This window comes from Leopardus geoffroyi, chromosome X (assembly GCF_018350155.1).
Source record: "Leopardus geoffroyi isolate Oge1 chromosome X, O.geoffroyi_Oge1_pat1.0, whole genome shotgun sequence".
Lineage (NCBI taxonomy): Eukaryota > Metazoa > Chordata > Mammalia > Carnivora > Felidae > Leopardus > Leopardus geoffroyi.
The window spans coordinates 26,912,766-26,936,621 of NC_059343.1; the positions used below are offsets into that span (position 1 = coordinate 26,912,766).

The following is a 23,856-nucleotide window of genomic DNA, read 5'->3' on the forward strand; positions in this document are numbered from 1 at the left end:
ATATACCCTTCACCCCACCGCAGTGGGGGGGCAGTCAGAGCAAAAGGCTGAAAGAAAACTGTCATCAGGTCGTTCTGACTGAAAGACGCTTCTGCCAAACTGTTAATGTTGCGTAAAAATTTTCTGGAGACCTTCCAATGCTCAAATGCCTAATGACTGTCAGGCCGTCATTGCGAACATTTACAGTATTTCTTTATTACGCCTTGTTTTGTATTAGTGCGGGGGCCTGACAATCCTTCTCTTCACTACTTACAATTTTTTGAGTAGGTACACAGCCCCAAAAGTAAGAACGCACAAATATTCTTCACATTTGATGAGAGCTCACTCCAGGAAGCTGTTCTAGATCTGGTTAAGAATAATCTGAAATGTAGTCTCTTTTTTTTTTTTTTTTTTTTTAAACAAAGAACTTAGGCCTATGTCCTCCACCACTAAACATTTTTAGGTCTGGGGGCACCTGGGCGGCTCAGTGGGTTGAATGTTGGACTCAGGTCATGATCTCGCGGTTTGTGGGATCGAGCCCTGGCACCGGGATTCTATCTCTCTGTCTCTCTCTGCCCCTCCCCTGCTGGCTTGAAAGAAAAGAAAAGAAAAGAAAAGAAAAGAAAAGAAAAGAAAAGAAAAGAAAAGAAAAGAAAAGAAAAGAAAAGAAAAGAAAAGAAAAGAAAAGAAAAGAAAAGAAAAGAAAAGAAAAGAAAAGAAAAGAAAAGAAAAGAAAAGAAAAGAAAAGAAAAGAAAAGAAAAGAAAAGAAAAGAAAAGAAAAGAAAAGAAAAGAAAAGGAAAAAAAATTTAGGTCTGCTATTTTGCGAGAGGACATATTTAGAACCTAAAACACATGACGTGGTCTCCTTGTGTTCAAAGTCACCTGAGGAATCAGGGTACTGACACATAAATTCTACACACGTCTGTGTGCCGTGTCGGGGAGGGATGCGTGTGGCTACTGCTGCTTTTCTGTCATGGGTTCTCGCTGGCTCATCGATTACAGCTGCAGGGACACGAAGGAACGGGGTAATGATGACGAAACTGTGTTTTGCTAAATACCTAAGGAAGAGAAGTTCATTTTTTGAGAATCACACACAAAACAACGAGAAGGGAAATCACCTCTCGCTCCACTAACGAGAGCGCGAACGTGAGCAGGCGAAGCAACTTTTTCAGCCCCTCCGAGATGGTTTTGGCTTCTAAGCGTATGCGGTCCAGACCACAGGTAGGGAGTGCTGGGAGACCGTCTGAATGCTTCTGAGGACAAGGGACATTAACAAACACGTGTAGGACGGGCTGGTTGGGGATTCTGGTCGATTCGAGGATGGAAGTCTTTTCAGAGGTGGGCATCCTCAGAAATGCGTCCTATTTCCTGCGTATCGTGAACCCCTGTAGCTTCCACAGGGAGAATGTCTGCAGTTCAGGTAGAGCTTGGAGAAGCAGCATCTTGGTATTTTTCAACATGGGATCACAGACCACAGGTTCAGGTTCTATTAGGTGGGGGGCGGGGGGGGGGGGGCTACACATCGTCTAAAACACTTAACACACCAAACCACACACCAGTTTCGCTTTCTTGAGACCTTTCACGAAATGGGTGCAGGTGAAGGCTTCCAACTATTTATTCCAACTCAAAATAGCAGCTTGGACCTAATGGGATACCTGGTGAGTAAAAAAGAGAAGACCATACATAAAAATTAAAAAGAGGGGCGCCTGGATGGCTCAGTTGGTTAAGCGGCCGACTCTTCATTTCGGCTCACGTCACGGTCCCGCAGTTCGTGAGTGTGAACCCCACGTCGGGCTCTGCAGCTGGCAGCGTAGAGCCTGCTTGAGATTCTCTCTCTCCCTCTCTCTCTGTGCTCCTCCCTCGCTCGTGCTGTCTCTGTCTCTCTCAAAATAAATAAACTTTAAAAGATAAATATTAAAGGGGCGCCTGGGTGGCTCAGTCGGCTGAGCGTCCGACTTCAACTCAGGTCACGATCTTGCGGTCCGTGAGTTTGAGTCCCGCATCGGGCTCTGGGCTGACGGCTCAGAGCCTGGAGCCTGCTTCCGATTCTGTGTCTCCCTCTCTCTCTGCCCCTCCCCCGTTCATGCTCTGTCTCTCTCTGTCTCAAAAATAAATAAACGTTAAAAAAAATTTTTTTTTAAAGATAAATATTAAAAAGAAATAAAAGGTTTCTTTTTGGTATGTTATGCTTGTATTTCAACTTTGAAACCCTGCAATGGGTGGGTGAGGGCAGAAATAACGCCTCATCTGGTAGGTTATCTCAGGAATATAGACGTGTAACAAACAAAATCAATCATTCCATGGTGTCCGGAAAAACAGACGAAGGGTGCCTACTGTTTAGGAACCAACCATACCGTCTGGAGAAATGCAATGGATTTGTTCCAGAGATACTATTGAAGTCACGGTCTATCCATAGGTAACAATGTCAATTTGTACATATTTGTACCAGGTGCATAGCAACCTACATGGACATATTTTACTGAGTGAACAAAATGAATGAATTCTGTAAAAATGCTAACAGAGGGCCCTGAGCAAAACCCAGGGTAGCCTCAGAAAGCTGTGCAGCCCCAATAAACGGTTTCTCTGCACCTGATCTCACCACCCTGTGAGATATGGATGTTGATGCGGCGCATACAGTAGGCTCTCAATAAAAGGAAGACGGTATCGGATGAGTCACCACTGGGATAAAAGTTAGCCTAAGTAACATCTGATTGTGACAAAAAGACTGGCAATTTTCGTTCTGAAAGCTACAAAACACATTTCAACACCAGTTCATTTCCAAGACAGTTGTTATTAGGATAGCGGAGAACAGCATTTCAAAGGAGGTTGGAATTGACCATTTATGTAAAACGGCTGCATTTTATACTCTGCAAGTTATCTCAATGAAGTTGATCTCATCAAAGAAAAAGTTGGTAATGCATGAGCTCTAAATTCCCCCTGCAACTGTAAAATTCCCTGATCTCCCAAAGTCAGGTGATTTGCCCACGGTCAGAAATCATGCCAAATTACCAGCTTTCAGTTTACCACCACATTTGAATTACTGAGAAAACCTCAGAAATACGATGATAAAAAGCGTATTTAATTTCTACTGAAGGTACAAACATCTATTCATTGATAGTTCATAATTAGCTTTTTATCAACCACGTTTGTGGTTTCTCATTACAGAGCAATTAAAAGTAAGCCAGTAGAGAATACAATGTAATGAAATGGAAATATGGCCATGGTACATTACCTTTAGGTGAAAAAAAAGCTGATTATAAAACAGAACCATCCATCCAACTTTGGTAAAAATGTATAGGCAGAAAGAAATTTTTTTTTAAGTAGGCTTCATGCCCAGCGCGGAGCCCAACGTGGGGCTTGAACTCATGACCCTGGGATCAAGGCCTGAGCTGAGATCAAGAGTCAGATGCTCAACCGAATGAGCCACCCAGGCGCCCCACACAGAAAGACATTTTTGAAGATACCTACTAGATTATTAAATATTAGCTAACTTGAAGAGGTGGGTTATACATGATTGGTCTTTTCCTCTTTTTCGTTCATTAGCCTGTCTATATTTTTAAATTTCAAAATATATGAATAATTATTAATTCCATAATAATTTTTAAGTAAAAGTAAATTAAAATATTACAACTAGAAGTCACTGTGATGAGAGGTAAAACATTACAAGTGGGCTGAATCTATGTAAGCCCGAGGTTATAATCAGGAGGCCGCCAGACGAGTTCAAACCAGCTCTTGACTGACAGATTTCTAGGTTCTCCTGAAAAATCAGAGGTCCTGAGAGCACGGGGCTAGGACGGCCTGCTCCCCCAGCCAAGCTGCCGCGTACTTCAGATGAGGTCTCCCTTCTCTCATTTGCCAAAGGATAACCATTTAGGTTTTTCACCTGTGGTCTGAACAGCACAGCATTATAAGCCAGAAACATTCCATAGGAGATGAAAATGCAGGCCTGGAAGATTAGCTGATCCCAGGATCTTTGAAATTTTTAAAGAGTGTGCCGTGAACATATGTGCACGTATACAACACCCTTCCTACACATACACACACGCTGCTAGACGAAAATGACATAGTATTAATTGAAAGGTACTAAACATCTCTGGCCAGTAGAATTGTAAGTGACACCTTTTGTTTTTCATACTTTGTATGTGTACTGTTCAGATTTTCTAGAAGGAGCTAATTTCATTTATAATTAGAAAAAGTCTAGGAAAACAATTTCTTAGACTAATATCTCCTACGCCATTCTGGAATATCTCTAGAACTGCAGCTCATTAACCAACGAGAACCTACGACAGCAACTCAGCAAAAGCTACACACGTGCTCACGCTCACGCGTGCGCGGGCAGGGACAGGATGTGTCTCGTCACCCTGATTCCCATGGGCAGTGTCACCTAATTTCAAACCCAAAGAGTTCACCTTATGCATTTCAGTCTGTAAATATGTCCGTTCACAAAGAAGCCGACTTAAAAAACTGGTCTAGTAGTAGAGAAGACATAACTGTTTTTTTAAAGTGAGAATCACAGGGCACCTGGGTGGCTCAGTCGGGTGGGCGTCTGACTTCAGCTCAGGTCACGATCTCACGGTCTGTGAGTTCGAGCCCCGCGTCGGGCTCTGGGCTGACGGCTCAGAGCCTGGAGCCTGCTTCGGATTCTGTGTCTCTCTCTCTCTGCCCCTTCCCCGCTCATGCTGTGCCTCTCTCAATCTCCAAAATGAATAAATGTTAAAAAAAATTTTTTTTGAACAAAAAAATAAAGTGGGAATCATTTTTATTTCTTTTTTGCCTTTTTAAAATATAATTTCTTGTCAAGTTGGGTAACACACAGTGTATACAGTGTGCTCTTGGTTTTGGGGGTAGATTCCCTTGATTCATTGCTTATATACAACACCCAGTGCTCATCCCAACAAGGGCCCTCCTCGATGCCCATCACCCATCTTTAATTAAAAAAAAAAAAAAAAAAAAAAGAGGGGCGCCTGGGTGGCTCAGTCGGTTGAGCGTATGACTCTAGGTCGTGATCTCATGGTTCTTGAGTTTAAGCCCAACGTCGGGCTCTGTGCTGACAGTGCGGAGCCTGCTTGGGTTTCTCTCTCTCTCTCTCTCTCTCTCTCTCTCTCTCTCTCTCCCTTGCTCTCTGCCCCTCCCCTGCTTGTGCTTTGTCGCTCTAAATAAATAAATAAATAAAATCCTAGCAATCTACAAAAAACAACTCATCATTATGTGAGAGAAATCATTTCAGATTATTTGCGAAAGATCTAAAATGGTATTGAGTGGACTTCCATCAAGCATTAAAAAGACTGACGTTTTCTTCTTATCTGGAGGCTGTGTGTCTGCTCAAAAAATTCCCAAGTTATGGGCGGGGGGGGGGGGGAATTATGAGGCTGTCACACAAACACAAAACACGACACAGTAGAAAAATCATTTAAATGTTCACGCTGATGACCTGGCAGGCTTAGGACTTATAAGCACTGGCAAGACGGCAGAAAATTCCTAACGCTACATTCGTGGTTTGGCAAAAGCAGTGTCTTGAGTTTCACAGGGAAGAAATCAATAGGAAGAACTTGAAACTGTTTTCTTTCTCGGTGGGAAAAACTGCCATAAATTGCAAGTATTTTTTTTTTTCCCATCCTTTGAGGCAGCCAAGGCAACCGCCGAGACCCTTTGGCCCTCTCAGGTGTAGTGAATTTTCAGGAATCAATGACATTCTCAAACTTCCTGTTAGAGAACCTCTGCAAAACGAGAAAGCTGTCAATTTTGGATACAAAGTCATCGTTTTCACCCTTTAAACAATCGAGTGATAGACTGAGACAACAAACGAGGGGCACAGGACAAACTACTTTATCCTACAAGTCACGCGTCAAGAAGCATGGCCACTTCCTTACCTAAAGATTGGTAGAGCTCTGTCATTTTGGGATGGTCCCAGCAAGTCGTTTGGGTCTCGTGGCTAAAACAGAAAACACAGAGAGAGACTTTAGCATGTCTAACGGGTAGGAGAGAAAAGGAAGGGGAGAACAAAGCACGGCTTGCTTCGCCTTTATTCGGCATCATTCCTTCAAAGCACTTCCTCTCAAAGCGAAAAGCAACGTGAACTTACTTCGGTAACCAGAGAGTGCTTCTTTCTGGCACCCACAAGTCGGTTGTGCTTCTGGTATAACAAAATACAACGCCTCTGTTAGGTAATCAATAAACGAAACCCAGGATTTCTTCACCTGTCCAATGGAGAACATTCAGAAAGGGCACGGACAAGTGGTACTCCACCCGGTCAAAGAAAGACTAGATATCGGGTTCAATAAATAAACTGCCTCACGGGGCGCCTGGGTGGCGCAGTCGGTTAAGCGTCCGACTTCAGCCAGGTCACGATCTCGCGGTCCGTGAGTTCGAGCCCCACGTCGGGCTCTGGGCTGATGGCTCAGAGCCTGGAGCCTGTTTCCGATTCTGTGTCTCCCTCTCTCTCTGCCCCTCCCCCGTTCATGCTCTGTCTTTCTCTGTCCCAAAAATAAATAAACGTTGAAAAAAAAATAAAAAAAAAAAATAAACTGCCTCACTTCTCATTTGCTCTTACCGCCCTTGACATTTTTCTATTGCTCCTTCTTCTACATAAGCAGGTCTCATACCCACGACAACTGCATTTCATTCCGGCCTAAGGTACAGCCGCTGCCCGACTAACGTATCCTTCCCTTTCCTCTCCGCATTACTTTTCTTTTTTTTTTTTTTTCAACGTTTATTTTTATTTTTGGGACAGAGAGAGACAGAGCATGAACGGGGGAGGGGCAGAGAGAGAGGGAGACACAGAATCGGAAGCAGGCTCCAGGCTCTGAGCCATCGGCCCAGAGCCCGACGCGGGGCTCGAACTCACGGACCGCGAGATCGTGACCTGGCTGAAGTCGGACGCTTAACCGACTGCGCCACCCAGGCGCCCCTCCGCATTACTTTTCAACAGTCTTGTTTTACTCGGCCCTCTACACAGCACTCCACAGTTCTCTTCCATTTCTGAAGTTTCGCTAAGTGTGATTGCCAGCTATCAGGTCCTGGCCACAGAAAGAACAAAACACCTTTGTTCCTAATTCAATTACAAGAATAAATCCGGGAGAGATAACTACATATACTTTTCCTTACTCTGGCCCATCTACATAAATCGCCATAGCATCGTATTTCCAGTTTTCGGGGATTGCGTGACAGGCTTTGATATGGTAAAATGCAGCCCTGAACATAGATATTTCAAGAGTCATGTGCCTGGCCTATTCATAATCTTTGGGGGGGAAGGGTGGGGATGGAGAGAAGAGCACCGGCTTCCATGGGGACACTTCAAGGCCAACAGAGAGTACAGAGGTCTCACAAGGAAAGAGGAGTTTGGGGAGGCAGCAAATGTCAAGTGACCTCAGCAGAGATTTTAAATCTGAGGACTGGATTCTGGCTGGGGGCCCTACTAACTGGACAATTTGGGGCAAGCCTGCTCACGTGGGAGCGTCAGTGGATTAGGTGACCAGCGAGTTCTGGTGCTCAGTGCATGGCTGCTCTTGGCCCCCAAATTAACACCCACTAAAAGTCGACTTTTTATTAGTTGAGGACACTTCAGGTGCGGATCCTTGGTAGAGAACAAAAACCACTCAATGCAAATTACCTCTTTTTTTTTTTTTTTTTTTCCCTTTTTAAGAAGTTAAAAGAAGGGGCGCCTGGGGGGCTCAGTCGGTTAAACGTCCGACTTCGGCTCAGGTCATGATCTCGCGTTTGTGAGCTCGAGCCCCGCGTCGGGCTCTGGGCTGACAGCTCGGAGCCCGGAGCCTGCTTCGGATTCTGTGTCTCCCTCTCTCTCTGCCCCTCCCATGCTCATGCTCTCTCTGTCTCTCAAAAATAAATAAACATTAAAAAAAAAAAAAAAAAGAAAAAAAGAAGTTAAAAGGAGAAGTGTCTATTGTGGTCTGCGAAATACAATAAAAAATGTCACAAAGCAAGTGGAAATTCCCCCAACTGTCCACCTTCAAAGACCCCCCCCCTCCCCCGATATTCATCATCCAGCGACTGGACAGTGAGGGCTACCGAAAGAAAGTTACAAGACAATGTTCGCTCGCAAAGGGCCGGTTCAGTCTCTCCCAAACGCGCTCACTTCTGGCTTATTCTTCCACAGAGACGATTCGCATGTGAGGACCACAAGAGGGGCTTCTGAGTGGAGGGAAGGTATCGGAGTGACGTCCAAGTCTTAAAGAGCAAGGAGAGCAGAAGACGCACGCAGTCCAGGCTCAGGGGCTTTGAGGAAGCCCCACCACCAAGCCGGTTTTGGATCTGGAGAAGAGGTGGGCGGAACTGGTATTTTATATGCACAGCACAAGGAGGCTGCAGTTTGCAGCTTCACGGAAAAAAGCGTTGCTTCTTCTCGGTGTTTTTTAGCTCGGAAAGCGATGGTGTACCAATTCTGTACAGAAGCGCCCAGCAAAGAAAGACCACCCTGCATTCAGGCCTCCATCATTTCCAAAGGCCGTGCACACTGGGAGCGCCAGGGAGGGAGGAAGGGACAAGACGGGGAAAGCACGCGTGTCCACACTTATAGGCCCTTCATACACACAATGCATGATAATAAAGTCCCATCTCCACGGCGTGTGGGAGGACTGTAGCATCCTCAATAGATGGGCAGAAAAACGTCTGTTTTGAGCTGATAAACCTGACCAGACCAGCACTCTGAAAGGCCACCATCTGTAAGGGACGCCAAGTCGGAAGAACACAGTAACTTGTACCAAATGCAATTCCAAGAGAAAAGAGAAACTTGCATACAAGTGACCGGAGAATCCCACAGAGAGTGAATGCAAGCTTCGCGTAGCTCCCTCTCTCCATAATGAACCTCATTAACTGGTGATAAACTGACTTTTTTACCTTTTGAAGGAATTTATTCCAGTGGTTCAAAATCAGGGGAAGGATTCTAAAAACTCTGCTTTAATCCACACCAGTCCTTAGCTAAACCACGACTTCCTTTGCTGGAAGACAGAAGAAATTCCGAGCCCCTCCTTCTAGCCCCACTCCATGGATTGCTAGATACCAGGCCCTCATTTGCTCGCTTACCTGTGATTCTGGGCGACTTGAATAATCCACATAAATGAACTCACACAAATCCAAAAGCCAATCTTCTTTTACCGTCTTCCTAACACGCAACCCTTTTCTTTTTAAGCAATGCCAGAAAAGTAACCAGAAAACAGATTTGTATGTCACCTGTAGGATTTCGGTTGCATGTCGATTACAAACCAGAACGAAGCAGAAGTGAACACAAGTGGCAAGAAGAAAAGAATAAAGGGTGTGACTAATCCTCCAAAAGAGAAAAATAATCTTTTAATCAGTTCATGCTAAAAAAAACGACTGGCCACACAGCTAAAACGACTTCCGATTCTTTGGTAACTGTTAAGTTGAACCAAATACTCACTTCACTGCATGTGGGTGTTTTCAGGGTGTGGCGAATTCAGCGCCCTAGTGAGACACGTTTAACCCCCAGAAGAGAAAGAAAAGGTGAATATGGACAGTGTGAAATGGTATGCACAAAGTCGTGGAACTCCTATCCCTACCCTCTCTTACAGGACAAGCCCATTTTTTGTATGGGATCAGCACAGATTTTACAACTGTATTTATTACTCTGTGTCTAAGTTCAAAAACAGGAGACGAGTCTCACCAACTCCATGAAAAGCAGCTCAGGTCTACCTGGAATATACAGAAAATATAGAAAAAGATACTGTGCTGGGGAGGTAGTCGTGGAAGTGTGGGTGGTGCCTTTTTTGGTAAGTGCTTTTTTTTTTTTTTTGCATTTCACTTTTCACATCTGAAACACGCTCCGCATGTACCATGCCGAACCAAAAGGGACTTGGAAACCTGTTCACAAGTTAATGGGTCCATCTTTGTTCAGTCTTCTGAGAATAATGACGTTTGACACAGATCAAAATTCTGCATGCCCGTTAACACAGACACTAGATTCCTAAATCATCCTTAAAATGCTCTTTAAATCTCTAAAAAGTGTTCTTACTGATTCTAGCCCTGCTGGTTCCAAAGCCTGGCATCAGAGAGGCCTCTCTAAACAGCCTTTAAACTCTGATTTCCCCTTTTAAAATGTGTACAAACTACAAGAATCTCTCTTTTCTCTTTTATTTGAGGCCATGATACGAAGCTGATGCAAATGAAAAAACAAAATCACTCGATGTGACAATAGACCCCGGCAACACCTACTTGTCAATAACAAGAAATTAAAGCATGACTCTACTGAGCACTGGGCTGACCTAATTTCCCACCATACAATTTAAATTTTCTCTCACCTTCTTTAGTTTCATGTAGTGTGCAAGGTTATTATAACGGCCTCAGAGCTGTTCCTGCTGTCGGTGCTGGAATAATCAGACTTAGTGGAATTGCTTTTTTAGTTTCTTAAAAACAAACATTAAACACTTATAAAAAGTAACAAATTTCTACTCCTCTCGCTGGGGAAATGGCAGTTGCCTAATTAAAATAAGATTTCTTCTGCCACCACTGTTATTGGGTACTGAAAATATTCGAAACAGTTGCCGTTTTTTTTAAAAAAAAAAAATCTCTTTCCACTACTTCCCGGCGGGGGGGGGGGGGGGGGGGGGGACCTAATCGCTATGCAGCGGTATAAAAAGGTACCGTTCTCTTGCGATTTGCAGAGGATTAGAGTTCGGCTTCATATATAATCTGGAGCTCATTGATCCACACACACAAAATCATTTCCCTTTAATCTGGGGATCAGACTCCTTTTCTAGAGGAACCTCCGCATTTCCATGCTGAATGTTGAACTTGGCTTGTATTGCTGGAATACTGGCAGGGCGGGAATGGGAAAATGTATTTAAAAGTTTCTGCTACCGTGGGGAGGGGGCTTAGGGGGCTGGGGGTCCACCTAAGCATCAGAAATCCTATTCTAGTCCCCCCTTCTTGTTCCCTGGGATATTTAACATTTTATTCTGTTTGGCTCAAGCCAGGCCAAAGATGATTGCCTCGGTGACTGTGCCAGCTGTTACTTGTCATCCCTCTATTTGCTTTTTGGGCTTAAATCCCACCCACCCTCAACTTTGGCCAGCCCAATTTCACTTCGGGGTCGTGTCCAATCCAAGATCAAACAACGCTGACGGAAACCAATTCCGCGGTGATCAAGGGTCAGAGACCTTTCGCGTAACCGTGTTGTTCCATTTGCTCCTCTAGCTTCTCCAAGAGCAACTGGATCCTGCAAAGAGGGGATGTGGCACAAGGAAATAAAACATCTAGTCAAGAGAGAAAGATGGGGTGGGGGTGGTGGTGGTGACGAGCATAGGTGACAGGGATAAGGAAGGAGGGACACCAAGAGGAGCTTTTTGGCCAAGGAAGAACGTACATTTCACTGAAAAGACTCTGGTTCCCCACTTGTGTCAGACGCGCTTTTTAAAAATGACGTTAAAGCATTTCATAATTAATATTGTGCCTCCCTCGGGCAACCGAACCCTTTCCATTTAAGCTTCAAACTTAACTTCCAATTTAACGGAGATAAAGTGTCCTGCCCTTTTCGTCGCCACGATCAGATCAGGAATGACAAACTTTGCTTAAAGACGAAGACAGACACCTGGAGAAACACGAGCGAAGGACACCCAGAAAAGACTGCACGCCCAACCCCGGGGGGCAAAACAGAAAACAATAACAAAAATCCCTTGATCCTCTGTCTATGTCAAATCCTTGGCTTCTGGGCTTTAATTGCTTTTTCTTTCTTTCCTGGTTTCTGCAAGACTTGGGGCATAGAACGAACACAGTAGAAAAGCCAACAAGGGGAACGTCAGTTGGAATCCTCGGAAGAAATCAGGCAGAAAGTTGACCTTTTGGCACTTGCAGTGCAATGGAAGGTAAAGCCTCGCGCGCCCCTTCCCTCCGCGAGGTCGAGAGACGGTTTAGGAACAGCCTGTCTGGCTCACGTCCACACAGCCCGGAAAGGAGCAAAAAGCTCCCGCGGCCCCAATCCCCGCCTGGGGAACGCGCTGTCCCCCCTGGGTACGACGAGAAATCAGCTTTTTTCTCGCCGAGCCTATCCCAAAGCCAGAGCAAGGGGGCTCCCCCGCAAACCCGGCGCCGAGGAGGACGCCGCGGGGACGCACCTGCAGCGGCGCAGCAAGGACCCGCGGGGTAGGTTCCCCGACGCCCGGCCGCCCGGCGCCCGGAGTCCAGCCGCCGCGCTCGTCCAAGTTTTGGCCGCCTGGGTCTGCCCCCTGCTCGTGCCACAAGTGCACGGATTGCGGCGATCTGAGGAGGCCGTGTTGCACTTACCCTTTGAGCTGCTCCCTCATGGCTGCAAGGGCTCGGCGGTCGAGGGAAGGCGCGAGCGGAGGAGTGAGCTTCCCAGAGCCGCCGGGCTCCCCGAGAGTCGAGCGCCGCCGCCGCCCAGGCTCGCAGCTGAAAGCACTGCGGAGGAGCCGGCGCGGGCAGGCAGGCAGGCGGGCGGGCGGGCGGGCGGAGGGGGGGGGGGGGGGCCCGCAGGCAGACGGGGCGGGGCCGGGCCGGGCTCCGCCCCCACCTAGCGACCTGGGAACCCGGGCTCCGGGAGACCCCGCAGCGGGGGCTCAGCCTCCCAAAAAGGAAAGGAAGAGAAAAGACAGACGGAGGAAGGGATTTAAGGTAGTCCTAGGAACCTGAAAACCACACACCGCCCTGCCGGCACCGCCTTAAAACCTCCAGCAAGACTGCTTGTTGCCTAAATAAATGACCTAGGTGCAAATGACCTCATTGCAGATAATTAAGTGCGTGGGCTCAGAGTTTTCCTTTCAGAGCATGAGAGGGAAAAATCACAATCATAGTTCTCTCCCCCCACCGCTTTCCCTCAGTCGCAGATTAAAGTGGTAGGGCTGTAAGGACATGGAATTCAGGCTATGCTCAGCCTGGGCTAAACGGGCTTCTCAGGAAGCAGCATTCATTCGTATTTGTGACACAGCTGTAGTTCTCAAAGTGTACCAGTATCAGCATCGCCTGGGAACTTTTGAGAAAGAGGAATTCCTGGGTCCCAGCCCGGACCTACTGAAGTTGAAACAGCACCTTGAAGTTTGAGAACCACTGGTATAGACTCTAAAGAAAACACCACCACCAACGGCGTGCACAGTTCGGTCTTTTAGCAGCGTTTTAGAGAAATCTAAAAGGGAACCATCTCCAATGGAACATTTTATTTGAAAAGTCGCAGGGCCCGGGCAGTTCAAGTATTTCTAATCTTAGTGTTTGCCATATGACAATACAGGTTAACTGTTCAAAATTATTTCAAGGCTGGAAATACTCTGAAAGGAAGAAAGCCTTCATTAGCACATCAAGTTTTTGCATTCTTCACAAAGTACCTTCCATTAGCATCCATCCAAAGAGTGTTTTCTGACAAACTCCCTTTGGTTTCATTGTCCCTCTTTGTCCATTTATTTTGTTGGCCTATTTTTCTTTTTATCTTCTTTCAACGACTGCCTTTTCACTCTCTCTGGCTGATTCATTCCACTTCAGTTTACAGTTTAAAGTGAGTCCCCCTTTTTCATTTTAAATATCCTTTTTTGGCTCAACATTTCCCTTTGCCTCCCCCCCCCCCCCATACAGTGTTGCAGTTGAAGGGGCTGGGCTGTAGATGTCAATCCCCCTTTACGGTTTGCTACAGCATGACAAAAGAGGCAAAAAATAAAGTACGTGAACAAAAGGGAGAGGGGATGCCAAGTGTCTTCGTTACCCTTGACCAACCAAATAAAAATGTAACCGTTATCATTAAAGACGTGCATGCAGGTACGACTTTAAAGCAAATATAGCACTTCTGCTGGCCTCATAAATTGAGACTTAGTAATGCCGTCCTTTGGCCCTTTTGAGCCAGGGAGTGGTGGAGGCAGCTTCTCGTATGGTCTGAGGGGGGCACACTAGGATTCCCTTTGGGTAAGGTTGTCCCTGGGTCTAACTGCTGATTCTAGGCCTGCCCCTATCGTTGGGGGAGAAGGGATTAGTATTCTGTGAGGAGAAAGTTGTGGCCTTTGCCATTAATCAGTGACTAACCTCGGTGTCAACGTGGCAAATCACTTAAATACTGTTTATGTTTATTTCACTGAAAAGAGAGACGCCTCACAGCATGGGCATTTGTACATATCAGAAATCAATGAGCTAAAGGTTTGCAACACCTGTGCTTTGTCACGCTCCTTTCATCTCCTCCTCCTTCTTCTTCCTCTTCCTCTTCCTCCTCCCCCTCCTCCTCCGCTTCCTCTTCCCCTCCTCCTCCTCCTCCTCTTCCTCCTCCTCCTCTTCTTCTTCTTCTTCTTCTTCTTCTTCTTCTTCTTCTTCTTCTTCTTCTTCTTCGTTTTACACTTTTAAATTACCCACTGAAGATTCCGGCGTGCTGATACGTTTCGCTAAAATATAAATGCTCAAGTCCATTTTCTCACTGTTCAGCTAGAAAACTACTAGGAACAATTCGTTGGGAAAAAAAAAAAAAAGAGTGGAAAATAAGAAATCACTATTCAGATTTTTTTTTTTCTTAAATTTGACAGATGGCAATCCTCAAAAATACATCTTTAAGTTCTTTTTTAGACTGGAGTTATAGGCACTTGAAGACTTGTTCCCAAATCTTGATGTTATTTTAGAAATTAAATACTGAAAGTATTATTAAGAAATGACACGGGCATCACAGTAACTGCTTTATTGTCAGCTTCGCTTAGATTATGAATTTCGCTTATTAGGAAAAGGCATTGAGAAAAGAACAGAATTGATACATCTTCATGTCATATGTAAATTCTACAATGATGCCATGTATGAAAATAAATTGTTTATAGTAGCTATTATTATGATTACTGTTTTGACGTGAATCAGAGACAGGAAAGGAACATGGGGCTCGGCCACCAGAAAAAACAAGTTGAAACTCTGACTCCGGAATTTACCATGAGCTACTCATCCCAGATACCTTGGCGAGAACGCGACGGCGCGAGGTCTGGAAGAGGGAGTTTGGCTCCAAGGCCTCTACTATGCTGCCATGGGGAGATGTGGCCTCTTTTACTGTGGGGCATGATCTGTATATTTTTCTTTGGTGCTCGTGAGCGATCTCACTGCTGTCTGACAGGAGAGGAGAGTAGGTTTGCTACAAAAAGGGCTAAGCAATGAACGAGATGGAATGAGGTCCAGGAAGGTACCCCAGGTAATTCTTCCGTACCCAAAACTCCAATCTTTGAACCACTTCAATGTTGCATGTACTTAGAAAAATGAAGGCCTCTCTGATCTAAAGGACTAACCCCTCATTCTCCCCTCCGCCTCTATCCTCTGCCCTTCTCCACGCTGCCCTGTGCCCCAGGGGGTTGGACCTCTGGGGATGACATCAATCAGGCTCTCTCTCCCTTTGGCTTCCTTTTGCTTTCAGCCAACAGGAGGCCATGAGGAAAGGCCTACAGCTGGAGATAAGGGGCAGAAGGAGAGAGATGTTTGCATATTTACTCCCCAGGCTCCCTCCTGTTGGCCTTGCACCTGGAAGGGGCTAAGTTCCTTTACCACCCCCCCCCCCACAAGTCTGGTTGGGCAGTCATTTCTACAGCAACGGCACCTTTCAGGTTCTCCCTTTGCCCTTGTTCTTTCCCCTACGCTGCTCAGGCTTTTGTAAATAACCTTTCCAGCATGCTCTTTTCAAGTACCCCTTTCAAATGTACCATGCATTTCTCCCAGGATCCTGACCAAACAGGGACCCATCCAGTCAAAGCCACCCTCTGGCTCACTAGACTGGATGCTGAGTGGGGACTTCTGAGGGAGGAGTACGTTAACTCCACCTTTTGGAGCTGAAGATGACTAGGTTCATTCACTGAACAGCTATTTCCAGAAGCCTCCTCTGTAGGCCCAAAAGGAGAGTCTGGTCACCTGGGCGTAAAGGCAAATCAGCACTTATAAATGGTGATAATGGCAGGCGTGAAGGTAAAGAGGCCACAAACAGCTTTTTCTTTTCAAGAGCTTCAGTGGTCTATTTGATCCTTGGGAGAGAATGTCAAGATAGAGATTCAGTAGGCGTGCAAATTGAGCAGGACCTAGTGTGAAGATCCAGAGTTTGACCTATATCCTGAAAGGTCTGTATTTAAGCACGGGTGTGGTTCTTCTCCATCTTGGCCACCCCTCCATCTCGCCAGCCCGCCACTCTGATCTCATTGACCTTGAGCCCTGGGATTTTTAAGGCTCCCCAGGTGATTCTTCTAGGCAGCCAAGGTTGAGTCACGGTTCTAGGGGTGAATCCCGAGACTGCATGAGTAATATTCACCAAGCCAGGAATGTCGGGGCGGGGGGGGGGGGCGCAGGTTCAGAACAGAAGAGGGTCAGAGAGAGAGGAGGAATTCAGTCTTAAGCACGATGAGTCTGAGGAGGCCGTGTGATGCAAAAGGCAGTTGGACCTCTGAGTCTGGAGCTCACAGGGGCGACGTTTGGATTGGAGCTAAGGACCGGAAATGTCAGTGCTGTAGGGTCACAGGTTTGGACGAGCCCAGGTCGTGGAGGGTGTTTAGGGCCTAGGCCAGAGGCCAAGCTGCTCCTGTCTTGCACAAACACGTCCTTGTCCTCCTGGGCTGCTGGAGATTCGGTGCTAGTCAGGTTTTACCGTTATAAAATGAGGAGCAGAAAGGGAAAGGGGAAAGAGACGGAATGGGGGACGGCACTACCCGCTAGGGTCCAGCTTCCTGTAGCTCCAAGAGTCTCTACCTGCATTGCTTTCTGTTCCCTAGCCAATGTTCAGTAAAACCTGCCTCATTTTACAGTCAAATCCCAACATCTGCATACGTAGCAAACACGTGAGGATTCCGTGTTGCTCTTTGCACAGGACGAGTCTTAGCCGCGAGCGGTGAATCGGACGTCCAATAAAGGCTCGTGATGATGGTGAGTCCTTGCTGGTGAGGGCAAACGCCACGGCGGACTAATTAAAATATGTACAACAATCTCTTTAGATCAATCTGAAACCAGCATCTTCTGGATATAAGAATATCCATTCAGTACACATTAACCAGTAAACGAAGAGCCCTCTGCATTCAGACACAGAGTTATTTCACACTCACACAAAAGCCTATTCTTCCAGGCCCTTCCCCTGCAGGGAGGCAGGGTAAGCCAGGCTGAGGAAAGTTCTCTGGCCCAGCTGCCACCTAAACCGGAGATTTCACCAAACAGGTTCCAAATCAAGTGGAACTCAGCTCCCCTCCCATGTAGTTTTCTCTTCCTAAGATTTTTTTCAAAGCTCCCACGGAGCCACCTATATCAACCCGAACATCTAAAGAGATGTGAAGTTTAGCATCTTCACAAAAATAAAGCCACACTTCATTAACCTCACAGGCCAGCGGCTGCTTCCCCGGAAAGAATTCCGTATCAGCCCGCCAGCTACAGCGCTACCCCACGGCTAGAAAGCACACCGCCACCTGCTAAAAATGGGTAACTGGTTAAGGTGGTTCAAGAACACTGACGACAGCATTCCCGGTCTACCTTAACAACGGCTCAGCGCTGGATCTGTCTGTCTGCCTTTTCCCCAACGACTGTGGCAAAGAGCAGGAATTTCAAAACTAGGCAGAAATTCTGACAGTCTGCATAATCTGCCTTCCTCTTCAGCTACAAATAAGGCTTTGTTTTCGATTAGACTCACAGCAGGTGAAAACCCCAATTAGTGAATTCATTCTGGGGCCTCTTTCTACCTTCCTCCCACACATCACAGTAAAAAAACTTAATAATAATAATAATAATAAGGAAGTCTCAGTCTTTTTCCAAATCACAAGTAAATTAACCCTTGGATCTACCCAATCAAGCCCTTTAACAACGTAAAGGATTTTTACAGGAAAATAGGGGTGAGGGGTGTTGAAAGAATTGTCCTTCTTGACTTCATTATGGGGCTTACAGAAAATTCTATTCTGCTAGGTCTTATTGTTTTCTTCAAATCCATAAATACTCAGATTTTCTGATCTAGAAATTGCGGTTTTTCTTTCTACCTGAAAACTCACAAAGCCAATATTATCTAAAGAATGATTAATGGACAGTCTGCTCCAAGAGAGAATGATTTTAAAGTTATGCTCTTATTGTGGTGTATTCGAGGGGAGAGAAAATATTAAATTTTAGTTTTCATAGTATGCTTTGGCCTTAGGAAGTGCACCAAGTCTATATTTCATACTTTGTAAATATTTATTTGTCACAGGAAATTCATAATTGGACAAGGATACAGGTTTGGTTTGAGCATTCAAAAAAAAAAAATCAAGACAGCTTTAGTTCTTAGAGTGATTTACTTACACTTTGTCAATTGCTTCTCTGGAAATAATTCACAACCCAGTTTTATTTATGAGCATATGATTAAAAAAGAGCAGCTTTGTCTTTTTTAATTGTTTTAGTCCTGTCACTTTTCTTGAAACAAGTCGTAGGACTTATTATCCACAAGAAAACACTGCACATATATCAAATAGTAACGCAGCTTTTAGAAGTACTCATCTGTTACTGTCAGAGGTTCATTTCATTTCGAGGCTTTTTAATTAAAATGCAAAATTCTACATACATGCCTGCCTAAATGACTCCTTTCTAAAATACTCGAATTTCATAAAAAATGTTAAATGCTAATGTAACCCTTTTTAATACTTATGACTTGCTTCTTGAGATTTGGGGGGAAAAAAAGTAAACAGAGGAATTACCAGTCAATTAAGCGAACAAAGAAGTCATCCTAAGTTGAAAGAGATAAGGAAAATTTAATATTCAAACGCTACCGAATGAAGACACCAGGGTTTTTTCCTTCCCTTTGAGATGAATATCTACCAGAATCAAAAGCAGCTTCTTAATCGTCAGCAAGCGTAGCTGCATATTCTAGCAGAGGCGTTAAGACGAGCAAGGCACAGCTCTGGACCAATTCTGCCCCTCAGAGGCCGGTCACTTACCCCCTCTGGAGCTCTGTTGACTCCTGTCGCCAATTCAGATACTACTGCACAGGGCCACAGTGTGGGTCAAATGACATAATGACTATGAAAACGATTTGAAGGCTGGGGAATGCAATGTTAATGCAACGTCGCTTGTGCTGCAGTCACAATTCCTTCAAAGAAAACCCAGGATGTCCAGGAATACTGTCGGGAATACAGCACAAACTAAATTCTGCACAGACACTTTCACTTGCCATTTTGAGACTGCTGTCATGAGGGGAAAGGAGAGGTCTAAGAGTTTGTCTCTCCTTTTCGGAAATTTGCAAAAGGAATCTTCTGATTTTACCTTTAAGAAGGAAGCCAGGTGGGTCAAATAAGATTTTCTTTTCTTTTTTTTTTTTTTTTTTTTTTTTGCGAGATAAATCAGCAACCACAAGCCTGAGGTAGGAATGAAACTAGCACCCTTTGGCTCTCATTCTTTGGGGCTGAGGTTAAAATATCAGTAGTATTCCCACATGTTAAAAGGTGGATTCGCATTCATATTGTCAGAGAGCAGAACCCCGAAGTAGTGAGAGAGGCAGCAGATATTGGATTTGTCGGAAATAGTGGGAGAGAAAGATCCCCTACACCCTGATGGACAAGTCCTGTTAGTGACAGGCCTTCAACAGACAGGATGTGATAGGAATTCCCCACGGACAGGAATCCATAAAGGGAGAAACGGAGGTTAAAACCAATTTAACCAATTAACGATTTACCAAGGGCTGAATCTTGTCCTCCAGCACTGGTTTATTTTTGTCAAGGCATTTTTTTTTTTTTTTTTGGAAGATAAAAGGAAAACATGAACGCAAGGAATTGTAATTAATTCACAGATCTCCAAGAATTTTTTTTTTCATGTGCTGTACCTAGAATAAGTTTATCGCATATTCCCCTATATTAATTTCTTTGGATGACTGCGGTCATGAGGTACTTATTGGGCACTGACATACGTCTTCGCTTATCAGTTAAACTGTTTTCACCGTTCTTCACCATTAGTAAATCCTAGAAAATGTTTGGAAGATGGACACGGAAATAGTTTATTCTTTTATTCTTTTTTTATTTTGTTTTATTCTTTTAGAGAGAGTGTGTGTGTGCACGCAAGTGAGGGAGAGGGGCAAAGGGAGGGAGGGAGGGGGAGAGAGAGAGAGAGAGAGAGAGAGAGAGAGAGAGAATGAATCCCAAGCAGGCTCCATGATCACTGTGGAGCCCAGATCTGAGTCTCCATCCCATGACTCTGGGATCATGGGAACCATAAAACCGAGAGTCAGGTCAACAGACTGAGCCACCCAGGTGCTCCTGGAAATAGTTTAAAATTTCAACATTGTACCCAGGTTCCAAGAGGAGCACCCAAATATGGCCTAGACTTTAAGGAGCTTAGAATCTAGTGGGGGGGGGGGGGGGTGGGGAGGAGGAGATAGACTCATACGAGGAAACACAGTAACAGGTAGATGGTAAGTATAGAAACAGCCATAAAAAAAGGAAGCAAAAGGGAAAAGCGGTTTGACCTGTTGGGGTTGACAAACACACATTCCAATTAAGAGCTAACTAGACTTAAACCACCAGGTTTCATGCAGGTTTTTGTTTGCGTATGAAGAGCTGAAACAAGTTGCTTAAGTTGACTCTGTGAGCTCATTTCTCATATTAACAATTTACTAAAGCACAGATGTTTACGTGTTCACATACTGCTGTGTTATAAAATCAGATTATGCTTTTTTGGGGAATTCCAAAAAGAATTTGGCCAATACTGTGTTTTGTATCTCAAGAAGGTTGATATTCAGAAAACGCTACCGTCCCCATTAGAATATCAAATCACATTCGTGAGGCAATATCAAGACCCTAGCGTGGGAGAGTATATCCTCACAGGTTCAAGCATTCTCATCCCTTAGAAGCTTCTCCTCATATGACGGAAAAACAAGAAAAAACACCGGCATTACTTGTGCTTGTGAAGATTTTTCTTTTTAAAGAGAATTAACTTTGGAGTGGGAAGAAACAAGAAAAGAAGAAATGGATTAGAATGGAAACGGATGCCAAGTAGACTATGAAAATATTCCAGCGAAGAGAAGATAACCAACTGGGTGATGGGGAGTTGGAGATGCAGGCTTCCATTTGTGGAACGAAGAAGTCACAGGAAAAACAAAGTTAGGCACTGGGAATATAGTCAATGGTATTCTAACAGCGTTCTATGGTGACAGATGGCCGTTACACTTGTGGTGAGCACGGCATAACATGGAGAGTTGGCCAATCCCTGTGTTGTACAGCTGAAACCAATGTATCATTGTGTGTCAGCTATACTTTAATTACAAAAAGCAGATCCTTTATGCTATAAGGATCGGGGGGAAAAACACACACACACACACACAGAGGATGAAAGCCTGAATTAAGAAAGTAGCCTTGGCAACTGGTGGCAAGGTTGAACTCAAGAAAGGCTACAGGAGAACCTCAATTCTACTTTTCGACCAGCTGGATGCGACGGCTGGAGGAAAGGGGAGACTCTAGGGTTTTGGATCACGGCACCGCTAGCGAAGGAGTCGTACGTGTGTGTATATCATGGACGTGCTTCAAGGGCAACTTCCAAGAATGAATGAATGTCACCAATTAATAGATAAAATCCAGGATTAAGAAAATGTAACAGAATAAAACGTTAAGAAGGGAGGAAAAGTTAGAGACAGATTTGAAGATCATCGGGCTTGACACAGTAACATTTAGCTATGCACACCCACCAGAACGAGACAGACTAAGAACACAAAGCCTTGGGGATGGCGTGGAGCAGCTAGAACTCTCTTCGCTTTGCTGACGGGAATGTAAACCAGTACGACCACGTTGGAAAACTGGCAGAAGGTATAAAAGGCCAACACGGGCAAACCTAATGACCCAGAAGTGTCACTCCCTGATGTAATTTTAAAAGGGATGCACACATATCATCACCAAATGACACATTAGAATGTTTACAACATCATTCTTTGTATCCAGGGGCCATCGGCAGAATATATAAATTGTAGCATATTTATACAGCGGGGTATCATACAGCAGTGAGAATGAACAACTTCATACAACACTCCGGGTGAATATGAGCTTTTTTTTAAACCTCCTTTATTTTTTTTCTTTTACATTTTCATTTATTTTGAGAGAGAGGATGAGCAGGGGAGGGGCAGAGAGAGAGAGGGAGAGAGAGACACTCCCAAGCAGGCTCTGTGCTGTCATTGTGGAGCCCGATGCAGGCCATGTACTCAGGAACCGTGAGATCACGACCTGAGCCAAAACCAAGAGTCGGACGCTTAACCAACTGAGCCACCCACGCGCCCCATGTGAGTGTGGGTTTTAAAAAGCCAGGCACAGGAGTGCCTGGAGGGTTCATTTGGGTAAGTATCCACCCGACCTCAGCTCAGGTATGCTCTCCCTGTTGGTGACAGCTGGGAGCCTAGAGCCTGCTTCGGATCCTGTGTCGCTCTCACTCTCTCGCTGCCCCTCCCCCACTTGCACTCTGTCTCTCTGTCTCTTTCTCAAAAATGAATAAACATTTAAAACAAATAAAAAAAAATAAAACAAAAGGCCAGGCACAAGAGAATACAGGCCGTATGATTCCATTTGCATGAAGTACAAACACGGTCCAGATTAATGGTGTTTAAATTTAAGGTAGTGGTTACCCACGGAGAGCAAGGGTGGGTAATGGTTGGAAGGGGGGCACAAGGGGATTTCAGGGGCGGGTAATGTTTTGTCTCTTGATCTGGATTCTGGTTACAGAGGTGCGTTCAGATGGTGAAAATTCACTGTACCGTATACTTAAGATTACACCTTTTTCTACGTCAATATTTTCCATCCAGAGTTTCTGAAGCAAGCAAAGGGAAGCAAAGCAAATTCTCCATTCTGCTCTGAGATCTAAATCGAATTACTGCATGGTTTGTCACATGGGAGGAAACACTGCACAATGTCCGTCTTCAGCAAAATCCCTACAGCAGTTGTCTTTCCAGGGCCCTTTGAGGGTCCGGTGCCCCCGAGCTGAAGCCATCTTATGGGGATCGAGGCGACGTGGTCCTAGAGCGCCACTTGCTGACGGCCACGCCTGAGTTAGGGATAAAACATGGCAGGCACGGCATTTTCCCAAACATCAGGTCACGAGCCAGTAACAGGTCATGAAATGCATGCAGTGCATCATCCCTAATATTGTTTTTGATGGCAAAGAAAAGAACAGAAACTATGAGAAGGACTTGTACAGTAAGGATAAGTCATGTTTGGTGGGGCTCTTCTTTGTTCGAACACAGAGCAATATTTATAGACACAGATAATGTGTGTGTACGCAGGGGTGTGTGCACTGGGATGATATGTAAAAAGTAACTTTTACCGTGGGTGGGTGACAAAAGACGAAAGCACAAAGAGACGGACTGCGTACCTATTGGACAGTTATGCGTAAATACAGTTTCTCTAGACAAAGATTCGGAAGCAACCCGGGGGCAGTGCCCAGTTTCGTTCTCGGGTAGGGGTCGGAGCGTTACAAGACCCTGGAGGGGCATTCGGGGATTCAGGAGGGGGAACAAGCTAGGGAGGCGTTGGTCACGTCTGAACTTCTAGCCACAGGAAGCGCTTCAGGGGCCGAGAGCAAGGATGCCTCAAGCTTTAGGGAGAATCTTCTCCGCCAGCTGTTCCCTTAGGTGGCCATATGAGCACACACTCCGAATCACTCGGCCTTTTCTTTTCATCGCAAATGGCACGGTGATATTGTCACACGGCAGAAGGCAAAACGTTGCTGCTAAAGGCGCTGTCGGCAGCCCGCTTCCCAACAGAAACCGAGAAATCATCCCTCTGCTCTCACCCCTGCAACGCGACCTCATTTGACGCCCTTGCTCGAGCGCCCATGTCTCGGCCGACAGACTGAGGGCTGAAGGATGCCCATTCTATGTAATACCTATAAATTCACCCTAGTAAGTGCTTGGGAGAAACTGACCCGAGCAAGTGTTTATGAAGACTGATAATGACGATGCTTCTACAGAAAGGAAAAAAAAAAAGATTCATTATTTATTTAT

At 45.2% G+C, this 23,856-nt stretch overlaps 1 protein-coding gene across 13 annotated transcripts in view; it reads right to left on the reverse strand.

Moving 5' to 3' along the window:
- Window positions 1–23,856, reverse strand: part of DMD (dystrophin) — a 2,127,700-nt gene that overhangs the window by 138,331 nt on the left and 1,965,513 nt on the right. For all 13 annotated transcript variants that reach the window (XM_045472664.1, XM_045472669.1, XM_045472671.1 and 10 more), the window contains one exon: window positions 5,852–5,913. In XM_045472664.1, the coding sequence (XP_045328620.1) occupies window positions 5,852–5,913 (62 nt within the window). The remainder of the gene's footprint in view (window positions 1–5,851; window positions 5,914–23,856) is intronic.